The sequence below is a fragment of the Fistularia commersonii genome, chromosome 6, assembly GCF_037954325.1.
Source record: "Fistularia commersonii isolate RoL2024-O1a breed Wild chromosome 6, RoL_Fcom_v1.0, whole genome shotgun sequence".
NCBI classification, from domain to species: Eukaryota; Metazoa; Chordata; class Actinopteri; order Syngnathiformes; family Fistulariidae; genus Fistularia; species Fistularia commersonii.
Genome location: NC_141289.1, coordinates 19,876,574 through 19,887,245, shown reverse-complemented (window position 1 = coordinate 19,887,245; position 10,672 = coordinate 19,876,574). Strand labels below are relative to the sequence as shown.

Below are 10,672 nucleotides of genomic sequence, written 5' to 3'. Positions count from 1 at the left end.
CCCTTCTCATTTTAGTTATCTTTATAGGTTTTAACCCTCGACCTCGTTGGAAGAGACCAACAAAAACAGAAGCTGTGATGTCAGAAATTCTACAACCTGTCAAAAGAGATACACGCATTTGGATTAAAAAATACATTATATTTTAAATATTGGCATCATAAAGACATGTTCATTGTATTACATATAAACATATAGGAAGTTTTAGAATCGTCCGTCGAAGAGATTATAAACAATATTTGAATCATTAACTTGAATTTACACCCACAACTCAAGGTTTGATTGTATTCAGAAATAAAGCAAAGTTAAACTTGAATGCATGTTTTTCAGCATCAAATTCAGTAAGATTAATTTGTGCACTCCTTTGAATAAGTCTTAATTGGTACAATTTCTCCTTTTTTGTTCCTCTAAATGTCTTTGTACACTTCTGGAGTGAACTCTGGAGAGCACATCGAAATTACAAAAGCAAACAAACAAAAGAAAAATATATTCAAGTCCAGAAAATAGAAGCAAATTTAGAAATAACGTATGAAGATGATCAAAATACGACAAAATATTCCCAGAAAAAGTCATCATTAAATAAACTGAGGATGCAAATGCAATTATTTATGAGTCATCTAATGTATTCTATGGTGACTTATTACAAGACGACGCTGACCCCTTGCGCATTCCAGCGAGCGCTAAAAACAAACAAATCAAAAATAAAACTAGATTACAAAATAAATTAACTAAAATCACAACCGGGAGTCAGAAATATCTGAATCGATTCTTATTTTGAAAGTCCGGAGAGGCTGGACGTAAATTCCGCTGCTACCTTCTCATAACATCAGCCCTCCGAGCAGCGACTGGAAGCTAGCGCTTTTGTCGGTACCTTTCTGTCGTCACTCTCCGAGGACAAACATGTCAGACACGGTAAGAGCTTTCTTTTTGAGGCGTTTTATCGTTTGACTTGCGGGTGATATGTAAAAGCGGGAGAATTGTTATTTTTATTGATCGGGTCGGTGGGCAGCGTTGTGGTATCTCTCATCTTACGTGCTAACTGTTAGCCTAATAGCGTCAGGCCCTGTAGCTAGGCGGCTGGTTAGCTGTTTGGCTAAGTAGCTAGCAGCTAGCTAGTTAGCTAGCTGCTGCTTTTCAAAGTTGTGCCCGGTAAACGTCGCACTTCGGCTGCCGGTTGAAGGCGCCGACCGGGCGGCTGCGTCAGGACGAGTGTCGGAAACACATCAACTCTCCCTCCCGCAGGCCGTTTGACGTGTGTGTGTGTGTGTGTGTGTGTGTGTGTGTGTGTGTGTGTGTGTGTGTGTGTGTGTGTGTGTGTGTGTGTTTTGTTTTCGTAGGAGACAAAACCGTCCGGCCAGGACGCGGAGGACAAGAAGGATGGAGAGTATATCAAATTAAAAGTCATCGGCCAGGTAAGATGACAGATCCTTCTAAAATGATTATTTTTACTATTTCCAAAATCATTTTAGGTTTAACACGCCAGATCTTAAGTCTAAGTTTATTCCCTGACATTCACTTCTTTGGTGAAGTGTCACATCATCTCCCCTGACTCTTGGATGCTTCAATTCTTGTTTGTGCCATTTAAAGTGAGTTTAATTGACATAAATATATACACATGACATTTTAAACACAAGTTATTGATGAATAGGCAAACAGTAATTGGTCTAAAAATCATATAACATCACCCTGACTGAAAATGTGTGGGCTTGAGCATTTTTGCACACCCTTCTTATGTCAACTGGATTTTATAATTCAAGGAAAAAAAGAAATCATACCTACAAGAGCATATAGACTCTCCTATTGGTGGCCATAATTGTGGGATTTATTTAATAACAGAATCAAAGCCCATTGCCATAAGATAAGCTTGCAATAGATATGTGACCAATATATATTGATCACTACCTGTTAATAATCTTGATTAGTTGAGGACAGTTCTTCTGAAATGTGTACCCCAGCATTGTGGGGTGAACGTCATCAATTCACATGGCGATTTTTAAAACGAGTCAATGTTGTGTCTTAAAAGTGTGTGTGTGAATTAGCTTCAATATGAACAAGGCGTGACCTGGAAATCTACTTGAACCGATTCATAAAAAAACAATAAATGAAGGGAATTAAAAAAAGAAAAACATGTGCAAGAATTGAGTACATGTACAAGAAATTTTTTCTTCGTGCAAAAATAAACTTCTATTAACATTTAGAAAAAGCTTGTAATTGGATTCTGGTCGACTAAACTCTCGTACATACATTTGACCTGACAAATCCGTCATTTTAAATCTGTTTGTATTTGGAGTATATTAAACATTGTTCAGTGGATACACTGTGAAATTAAATGATTACATTGTCTTACCATCATGCCTCAAGATGTGCACACTAAAAAGAGTTTGTGTCGAATATTTGAATTGACAACATGAATTTTGTCATGAATGAGATGTAACTGCTGTCACAGGCTTGTATTGCAACGCCGTAGTAGAGCGAATATTGCCTGAACTGCAATTTGAAGATGACTTTTTGCAGAGACAAATATATTTGAATCTGCCTTAAAAACATCTTTGACTCAGGGCTGCATGTTTGTGACTCAGCAGCAGATTTTGAAGATTTATTTACAGAAAAAAAAGTCACGATCAGGAGGTTCGTCTTCAAATTATAAAGTTTTTAGTGAATTGAAAAGTGAACTCACACAGGTGACGGTATTTCAACATTGTCACGCGTCCTCTGTATTTCACCCGGAAGGCGGTGCAACAGTTTCACTCATTCATCCATCCGCAATCCACCGTCATTTCCAGACACCCAAATATAAGCCGCACCGGGTAAAAATAAATAACGAAATAAATGTGTACATTTATAGGCCACACTTGCTTATTAGCCGCAGGTGTCCACGTTGTAACGACATATTTACACAAACTTTTTTTTTTTTTTTTTAATTCATACTGGAAATGCCCCCCCCCCCCAAACAGCGCCTGTAACACAGCTGATGAAAAAGATGAATTATAAATAAGACAATCCATCCATTTTCCATCCCCGCTTTGTCCTCCTCCAGCTGATCGCTATCTTGGTCTTCCTCCTGCGCACTAAAACCATTAAAATCGTCTTCTTAAATGTCGGAATTCAACGGCCTCACAATTTCATGGTTATTTCATGGGCCCGTTGTGACGATGCTAAATGTTTTGTTGTCGTGAAGCTCGTTAGCCCCCCCCATCAATTAGCCATATCGTTGTTTAAGCCGCATTGTGGGAAAAAGTAGCGTCTTATAGTCGGGAAATTACGGTAATTCCTGTTTCGAGTAACGACTGGAATCTGTCAGATTCTGCAACATCAACCGCACACCTGTTGTGGAAGGTCGTCTCCACCTTCTCTCTCCTCCGTCGGAGTGTCGCGCCACCATGAATATTTCGCCAGACCGCAACAGGGAAACATGTTTTGGACGTCCTCTCACCCCCTCGCCCTTCCATCAACAGGACAGCAGCGAAATCCACTTCAAGGTGAAAATGACAACGCATTTAAAAAAGCTGAAGGAGTCGTACAGCCAGAGACAGGTAGGAGACCCGATCGTCCCCGGGAACGCAAAAGAGGCCGCTAATTCCAGGTTGGTCGCATCACCGGTGTGTGTGTGTGTGTGTGTGTGTGTGTGTGTGTGTTTTCTCTCACAGGGCGTCCCTGCGAGCACGCTAAGGTTTCTGTTTGAGGGACAGAGAATCGCAGACAACCAAACTCCGAAAGAGGTAAACTCATTCCTCAGTTCATGAGATCCATCCTGCTTTATATTGACTCAGACAGATACAATTGTGCAACTCCCAACATTGTGTGTGTGTGTGTGTGTGTGTTTGTTTGTTTGTTTGTTTGTTCGCCCCCAGCTGGGGATGGAGGATGAGGACGTCATTGAGGTGTATCAAGAACAGACCGGTGGACTTTGGAACGATTAAAACCCCACATTCTTATTTCTTTTCTTATTTTGTATTTTATTTTTTAATGTATGTATTTTTTTTTCTCCCTGTTTTCAAACCATCTGGATCAAAAACCCGACTCTTATCAGGGCTTCCAAGGCTTCGGGTGAAGGACGACACCGAGGCGACTCGTGTCGTTTCGCCCCAAGCAATAGATTTTCAACACAAGTGTTTTGGGTTTGTTTTTGTTTGTTTTTTTTTTGTTTGTTTTTTTTCCCTCCACATTTCCGTTGTCTCTCACCCTGTCTTCTTGCGCGACGGCAGCTGGAGTCTGTGATCGCAGGCTCTTCGCAGCGACATTTCACCCGGAACGGATCCCGATGTCACTCCTTGAGTTTGTCCAAAGCTAACAACCCGTTCATATCGCACGCTCACCGACTCATGAACTGAGGAAGCGTCGGGTCCGGATCGGATCCCCTCACGTCCGACTCCTCGCCAACATCGGTCAATAGGATCGTCTTCGAATTCAGCCGCCGACGTTGAGCTACAGCTTTTGGTGATAAACCGTCCTTCTCTTTGCGTTCAGGGACGCCCGAAGCGGTGAAAGTTAGCATCCACGCCGAGGCGGTCCGGGGGCTAGCTTTTGAAGCTAACAGGCAAACATGATGGACCAGAGCTTTAAGAGTCTGTGATGGCCATCAGAAAACAAACCAACATCTTGTCCACCATCTGCTTGTTTTGTACGTCACACTGCTGCCGACATCTGGCCGAGTCTCCAAAGTATCGGCATCTGAAGTAGAGTCTACAGCTGGGAGGCAAAAAGACCCCATATACAACGGAATATTTTAATGTCTCACTGAACATGTCTGTCCATTCAGGACTTTTATATCTAATGTTATATTTAAAAAAAAAAAAAAAGAACTGTCTGAGAATCATGTTTCAAAAAGGTGGTAGATGCTTCAGCAGCAGTGAGACCCAAGTTTGCGTTTGTTTCCTGACGGCTTTTCCCGAATCACGCTCCGCAGAGACGAACAGCAGTCGGTTTTGTTTTCTTAATCAAGCCACATCGGCTCACGGGTTTGTTCAAATCACGCTCACGTCACTCAGGGTTCCTAATCGTTTTTTTTTTTTTTTAAAAAAGGGTGGGGGGGTGGGAGAAAATGCTGAATTCTTGAAAACATCGCAGTCAGAGCGATGACTTGTTTCCTCTCCTGGGGGATTTTCATTGAAAGTGCTGTCCGTCTGTGTGTCGAGCTTCACTCTCCTCATTGCTTTTGTAAGGACGCGCAGCAGAAGAGTTGGACATTCGTAACATTCAGGGCATTTCACTCATTTCCCCTTTTTAACCTCCAGCAGGTGGAATGCAGGAGCGTCCGGTCTGTAGCGTTAGATATTTGACACATTTTTAATGGGGAAAAAAAAAAAAATCCCAGGATAGTTGTGCTTAAATTGTACATGTTGTATTGGGTGTCAGTGTGACTGAGATGCCTCTTGTATCTCAAATGTTTTCCTTTCAAATGCGAGGGGTTTCTTTCTGTGCTGACGGGGGAGGGGGGGCCATATCTTGCAGATTTGGACGGATTTGTGCTCGTGGAAAGACTGGAAAGATCTTTTGAGAGTGTCGTCTGCCGACGGTGACGCCCGTTTGTTTTTAAGAGCTTTTTTTTGTTTGTTTCTGGAGTGAAACCTTGCATCTGTACTGTTTCCAAGTTCCGCTTGGGAGGCTCGCTGTCCTTTTTAAATGTGATCGACTTTACCAGAAGGAAAATTAAATCGTGTACTTGTAAATGAATTGACCAATCGGCAGGGAGAACATAACCTCCAATGATATATTTGCAGCAAATTTAAAAACAATTTAACAATTGCATTAGTGACAAACAGGAAGGGCTGTGATTGGAGCCCCGAAACCGCTCTGTCAGCTGGAGGAACGTTGATACAGATGGTTTGAAATTCTCGAGATGAGGTTTTTGCTTCTTTTTTTTGAATAAAATATTTAAGAAAAGCCTGGGTCTTGTGCTTCATGTGATCGCACATCAAACCTAAACTGTAGCAGTTAAGTCTTAATTTTTTTTAAAAAACCTTGCACACCTGCACCGTACCGAGGACATATTTCACATAAAACAAAGACATTCTTCCATCGCTAATCAAAAAAAGAGGCTTCTTTTCCTCGACAAACCAGCAGTGGATTTATTTCTCATTTGCAACCCCCGCTTCATTCTTTATATATTTTTTCCATGAATACAATTTCAGAATATAACGAAGTAATGAATGTAACTGAAAAACAACATTTATAAATGTTAGAAACATTGCTGAAACCCAATTATGTGCAAGTAACGTTTCAGGCCTGGGAAATCATATTTCATTATAATAATACAGAGGTAGATTTTACCCCGTCATCAAAACGAGTTTTAATTTTTTTTTTAATTATTATTTTTTTTTCCCCAAGTTTAGTTTTTAGCCTAAATGAGTAGCTTCACCTTGTCAATCCTGCCAGCAGACATACTGGCAACAAATGTTACATAAAGTAATAAAGGCTTTACAACTCACTTATCTGTGGGTGTGGACGTCCGCCCGGGTCAGAGCTGATGAAAACTATGTTTGCACATCAGTTTCACTCTTTAGCAGAGCAACCACATATTTTCTGGGAAGAGAAGGAAGGTCGACGTCACAAAAAGGCAAACCAAGAAGCAGAGCAGGCGGAATTATTGGGACGCTCAAAAAAAGATGCTTTTAAAATCAACAGATCATATCGGAACCTACAAGAGATGGATTTAAAATGATGTCAAGCTGAAGTGAAAATGAATAAAATGTTAAAAAATTTGATTTAACCCAAAATTAAACGGGAAATAACCTGAAAACTGTCATGGTTATTAATTTTGATACTACTGGTTAAATAATATATATATAAAAAAATCATATATATAGATATACATATAGAAAATTTATAGAAATTTTATAAAAATATATAGAAATTTTTCTTAACAGAGATGTCAATATAAATAAGAAAAAAACCGCCAATGACTTATTTATTAAGCAGTAAGTAATGATTGTGAAACAGATATCCAGGGTTATTATATTTTTTCAGTGCATAACTAAAAGCATTTGGTGGACAAAGTCAAAAGAAATAAATTAACTAAAATGATCACCTGTGTGTGAAATCAAATCAAAGTACTTACAAATGTGATTGATGGCCTATAAATATACTTGGGAAAAGATGGATTTCCAGGATCGCTTGGCCACGACTTTAAGAACGTCTCCGCTGCGTGAAATCAGAGCCAGAGATCTCGGTGGCGTCGTCGGTTCACTCGGGCAACGCGTTCCTTTCGGAGGCATTTGTTTTGGCAAACTTTGTCCACATATGAGTCACGCAGCGTTCGATGGAGGAAATGTGCTGCTTGAAGGAGGACCAGTAAGTAGGTCACGGTCAGAAATGGTCTCGGCCTACGGAAGGTCAGTCAGGAAACAATACTGTTGACATTCACGCTGACATCATTGTTTATTGTAGTTTTTCCGAGTTCCATCCTGATTGACAGATTTTTTTCGCGATCAATCGCCGCCTTTGGAGTAAATTGGCGAAGCTTAAGACGGCATACATTGAAAAAGTGCTTAAAGAGGTCACATTTCAAGCGTTATCGGTCACACAAGTCAATGTTATCAATACATCAATCACATCTGGCATGCTAACGTCTCCTGACCAAAATAAAGACAAAATAGTTTGTCGACAGAAAAATTCTGACATCTGGTCTGTCAGTCGATATTTATCCAACCGAAAGTGGGGTTTCCAGACAACGGAAGCAGGAACAAGAAGCGCACCGCTTCCTGTTCAAACTTAAAAGAAGAGCGGTGGTTAGCATGGCTAAGCTAAGGCTCCATTCGCTGTTTTGTGACTTGCATCGCCAGCTTAGATTTCCAGGGTCAATGGGAAGGGGCAGTGTGTGTCACACACTTTGCGTCGCTCTCTGACGCGGAAACCCATTCTGTTCTTCTAAGACACCTGAAAGTCGACTGTGGAATATTTAGGTGGCATCCTAACACAGATCCACGCTGGAATTCACTGTTTGTAAAAACACTCTGCATGCTTAGGGGCTTGATTTTAAACACCTGTGGCCGTGGAAGTGATTGGAACACCTGATTCTGATTATTTGGACGGGTGAGCCAACACTTTTGGCCATATAATGTATGTCAATTAAAAAAAAAAGTCAAAACAGAGAAGAGTTAGCCAAGCTAAAAATATTCCCCATCCAACAACTGTTGATTAAAAGTGAGTTATAACTCAAACGCCAGATTTTCGTTCCCCTCGGCGACGGTCGTGTTCATCCGGACCTTTTTCTTCCACGGTCTCCGCGGCAACCTGTACTTGCAGAAAAGGACGCCGGAGGCCACCATCAAGACGGCTCCCACGAGGCCCACGGCGAGGCCGCAGCCCACGTGCTGGGAGTTTGGTGCCGGGGGCATCATGAACTCCGGGGTGAAACGGATGGTCTGGTTGTTCACCACGGAAGACAGATTCCACAACAGCGTGACGAGGGACAGCCCGGCGGCGGACAGGAGAAGACCCCCCGTCACCAGGAAGCACGTCCGCAAGTTCTCCTTCATCCCGAACGCGACCTTCCTCAGGCCGTAAACGCCGCCGGCGTTCCCGCAGAGGCCGGCCCCCAGCGACAGCACCATGAGGATCTGACCCGCCATGATGTCCGGCGGCGTGGAGTCCGCCGTCGTCCTCATGAAGGTGCAGTGCATGTTCTGGAAACCCGGGGTCACCAGGGTGTAGCTGTTGAAGCAGGTCCTCCAGATTCCGACCCAGGCCACCCCGGAGCTGATGGCGTCGCTGTTCGGAACCAGCCAAACCCGCCACTGGACCAGTCCAAGGGAGGCGCCGGTCAGCGTCCAACCCACGCAGCCCAACCAGAGGGCGGCCAGCTGGGCGTGGCCCGAGTTAGCCAGGGGGGTCATAGAGGTCCAGATCAGAACCGGAGTGGAGAACCCGACCGGGGCATCCTTGAAAGATCCCTCCCCGGTCTCTGGAGGTCATCCGTCCCCAATCAAGGTGATGCGGCGGGTCGAGTCGGCGCTCTCAGCTCGCTGCTTCGGCAAAACACCAGAAAGGAAACACACTCACCAAACAGTGACAACTTTGATTTTCTTCTTTCCCTTCAGGGTCTCCACAGCCTCTTCCTCTGGACCTCCTGCCTGGCAGCTCCACCTTCAGCAACCTTCAACATGGTTTGGGCAGGAACAGAGGAGTGTTCGGGTCCAAACCCTCTCAATCATCACTTTGTCTCGGTCATACATGTCCTGCACCCCTGTGACAAACTCTTTTTTTCCTTTGGTCTTTTCCCTTCAGGGTCTCCACAGCCAATCCACCTTCTCCATCTAACCCTGTTCTCTGGATCCTCCTCTCTCACACCAACTACCTTCATATCCTCTCTCACTGCGTCCATCAATCTCCTCTTTGGTCTTCCTCTAGACCTCCAATTCCAGCATCTGTCTACCAATATATTCCCTATCTGTGCATGAGGAAACCAATGAGGAAACCATCTCAGTTTGGCTTCTCTGACCTTCTCTCCAAAACATCTAACATGTGCTGTTCCTCTGATGGACTCATTCCTGATCCTCTCCATCCTGGTCGCTCCCAAAGAGAACCTCAACATCTTCACCTCTGCCATCTACACATTATATATTGTTACATGACTTCTTTTCCTGACATTGGAATCATTTGAAAAATTAAAACAGCCTAAAAAATGGAGTATTTTTTTTCTCACAGCTCATCTCAAGGTTTTGATAAAGGAAAAGATGATAGAAAGTAGTTTGTTTAATCTGAGAGTTTACAGCCCCGCCTTATTTTTGAAATATATCAGATGTTTAAAGTGAAGTATGCGAAAGTGAGCAGCACGTGTCGTGATCTCATTATTTGCCCATAAATGATTAGTAACACATTCATTGTAAACTTTGGTCAGATTTTTTGAAATGGTCATAAAAAATGAAATGTAAAAACAGATTGAATTTTTTTTTTTTTGCATCAAGATTTATTTCTCTCAAATCTCCAGAAATATCCCGGATCATTCCAGAGAGAGAAATAGAAACGGAAATATTTACATTTTTTTTTACATTTCTTAAATTTCAATTGTCATGTTTTGGTCACTGTCTTGTCCCATTTTAATGATTTGGATTCATTTATATAGCAACTGCAAATTATTTTTAAACATTTTTATCCCAACAATTTACAGACCCGATCCTGAGAAAACACAACAAAAGTGTAATTATTGAGGAAAAAAAGTATTTGTAATATGAAATATCTATAATACCACGATATAATTGGTCATGACTTCCTAACAAAGACCCATCTTGAAGGTGGAAGGAAACAACTGAAGAATATTATGGCATTTATATCACAATACAATGATACTATAACCATTAAACACGTACTACTCAAACAGGCTGTTTTGAGGTCAGAACAAAAACATGGATCATAAACAACTTTTAAAGGTTTTAGCTGATTTTACGTGAAGTCACGTACCTGTCGGCCTCAGAGCGACAGAGCGTCGGCGGGAGGAAATCTTCGGCCTTTTGTTGTCGGAGGGGAAACGGCGGATCATTTCTTCCTGGCAGCTCCATCAATCATTGACGTTTTATGGCTCAGACGGAGGCGGCGACGGGTTTCCTCCTCCTTTATTTAAATCACAGCAGGTCACTGACCTTGGAACTCACCGGCACGGCTCATTCGCTCATAACTGGGTATTTTCCTTCAAATGATTGGACTGGTTTCACTTCTCATTTTGTTCGATACTAAAAAA

At 42.2% G+C, this 10,672-nt stretch overlaps 2 protein-coding genes across 2 annotated transcripts; one reads left to right on the top strand and one right to left on the bottom strand.

The window, feature by feature from the left end:
• Nucleotides 1–683: 683 nt before the first annotated feature.
• Nucleotides 684–5,880, top strand: sumo1 (small ubiquitin like modifier 1). Its single transcript, XM_086148570.1, has 5 exons — nucleotides 684–909; nucleotides 1,335–1,409; nucleotides 3,453–3,530; nucleotides 3,645–3,716; nucleotides 3,849–5,880. The coding sequence occupies exons 1-5, from the start codon at nucleotides 898–900 to the stop codon at nucleotides 3,915–3,917; spliced, it is 306 nt and encodes a 101-aa protein (XP_086004696.1). The 5' UTR covers nucleotides 684–897; the 3' UTR covers nucleotides 3,918–5,880.
• Nucleotides 5,881–7,371: 1,491 nt separating this feature from the next.
• On the bottom strand, nucleotides 7,372–10,595 carry LOC147233596 (claudin-34-like). The gene is made up of 2 exons (XM_086148569.1): nucleotides 10,396–10,595; nucleotides 7,372–8,960 (listed from the first exon to the last, which is right to left on the bottom strand). Exon 2 carries the CDS (start codon nucleotides 8,829–8,831, stop codon nucleotides 8,145–8,147), a length of 687 nt encoding a protein of 228 aa, XP_086004695.1. The 5' UTR covers nucleotides 8,832–8,960; nucleotides 10,396–10,595; the 3' UTR covers nucleotides 7,372–8,144.
• Nucleotides 10,596–10,672: the final 77 nt, after the last annotated feature.

Bases quoted from the DNA above. Each gene is read 5' to 3' on its own strand.
- sumo1 (XM_086148570.1), top strand. The intron at 3,531-3,644 runs GTAGGAGACCCG...TTTCTCTCACAG, and splicing joins AGTCGTACAGCCAGAGACAG to GGCGTCCCTGCGAGCACGCT. The intron at 3,717-3,848 runs GTAAACTCATTC...GTTCGCCCCCAG, and splicing joins ACAACCAAACTCCGAAAGAG to CTGGGGATGGAGGATGAGGA.
- LOC147233596 (XM_086148569.1), bottom strand. From the start codon at position 8,831: ATGACCCCCCTGGCTAACTCGGGCCACGCCCAGCTGGCCGCCCTCTGG.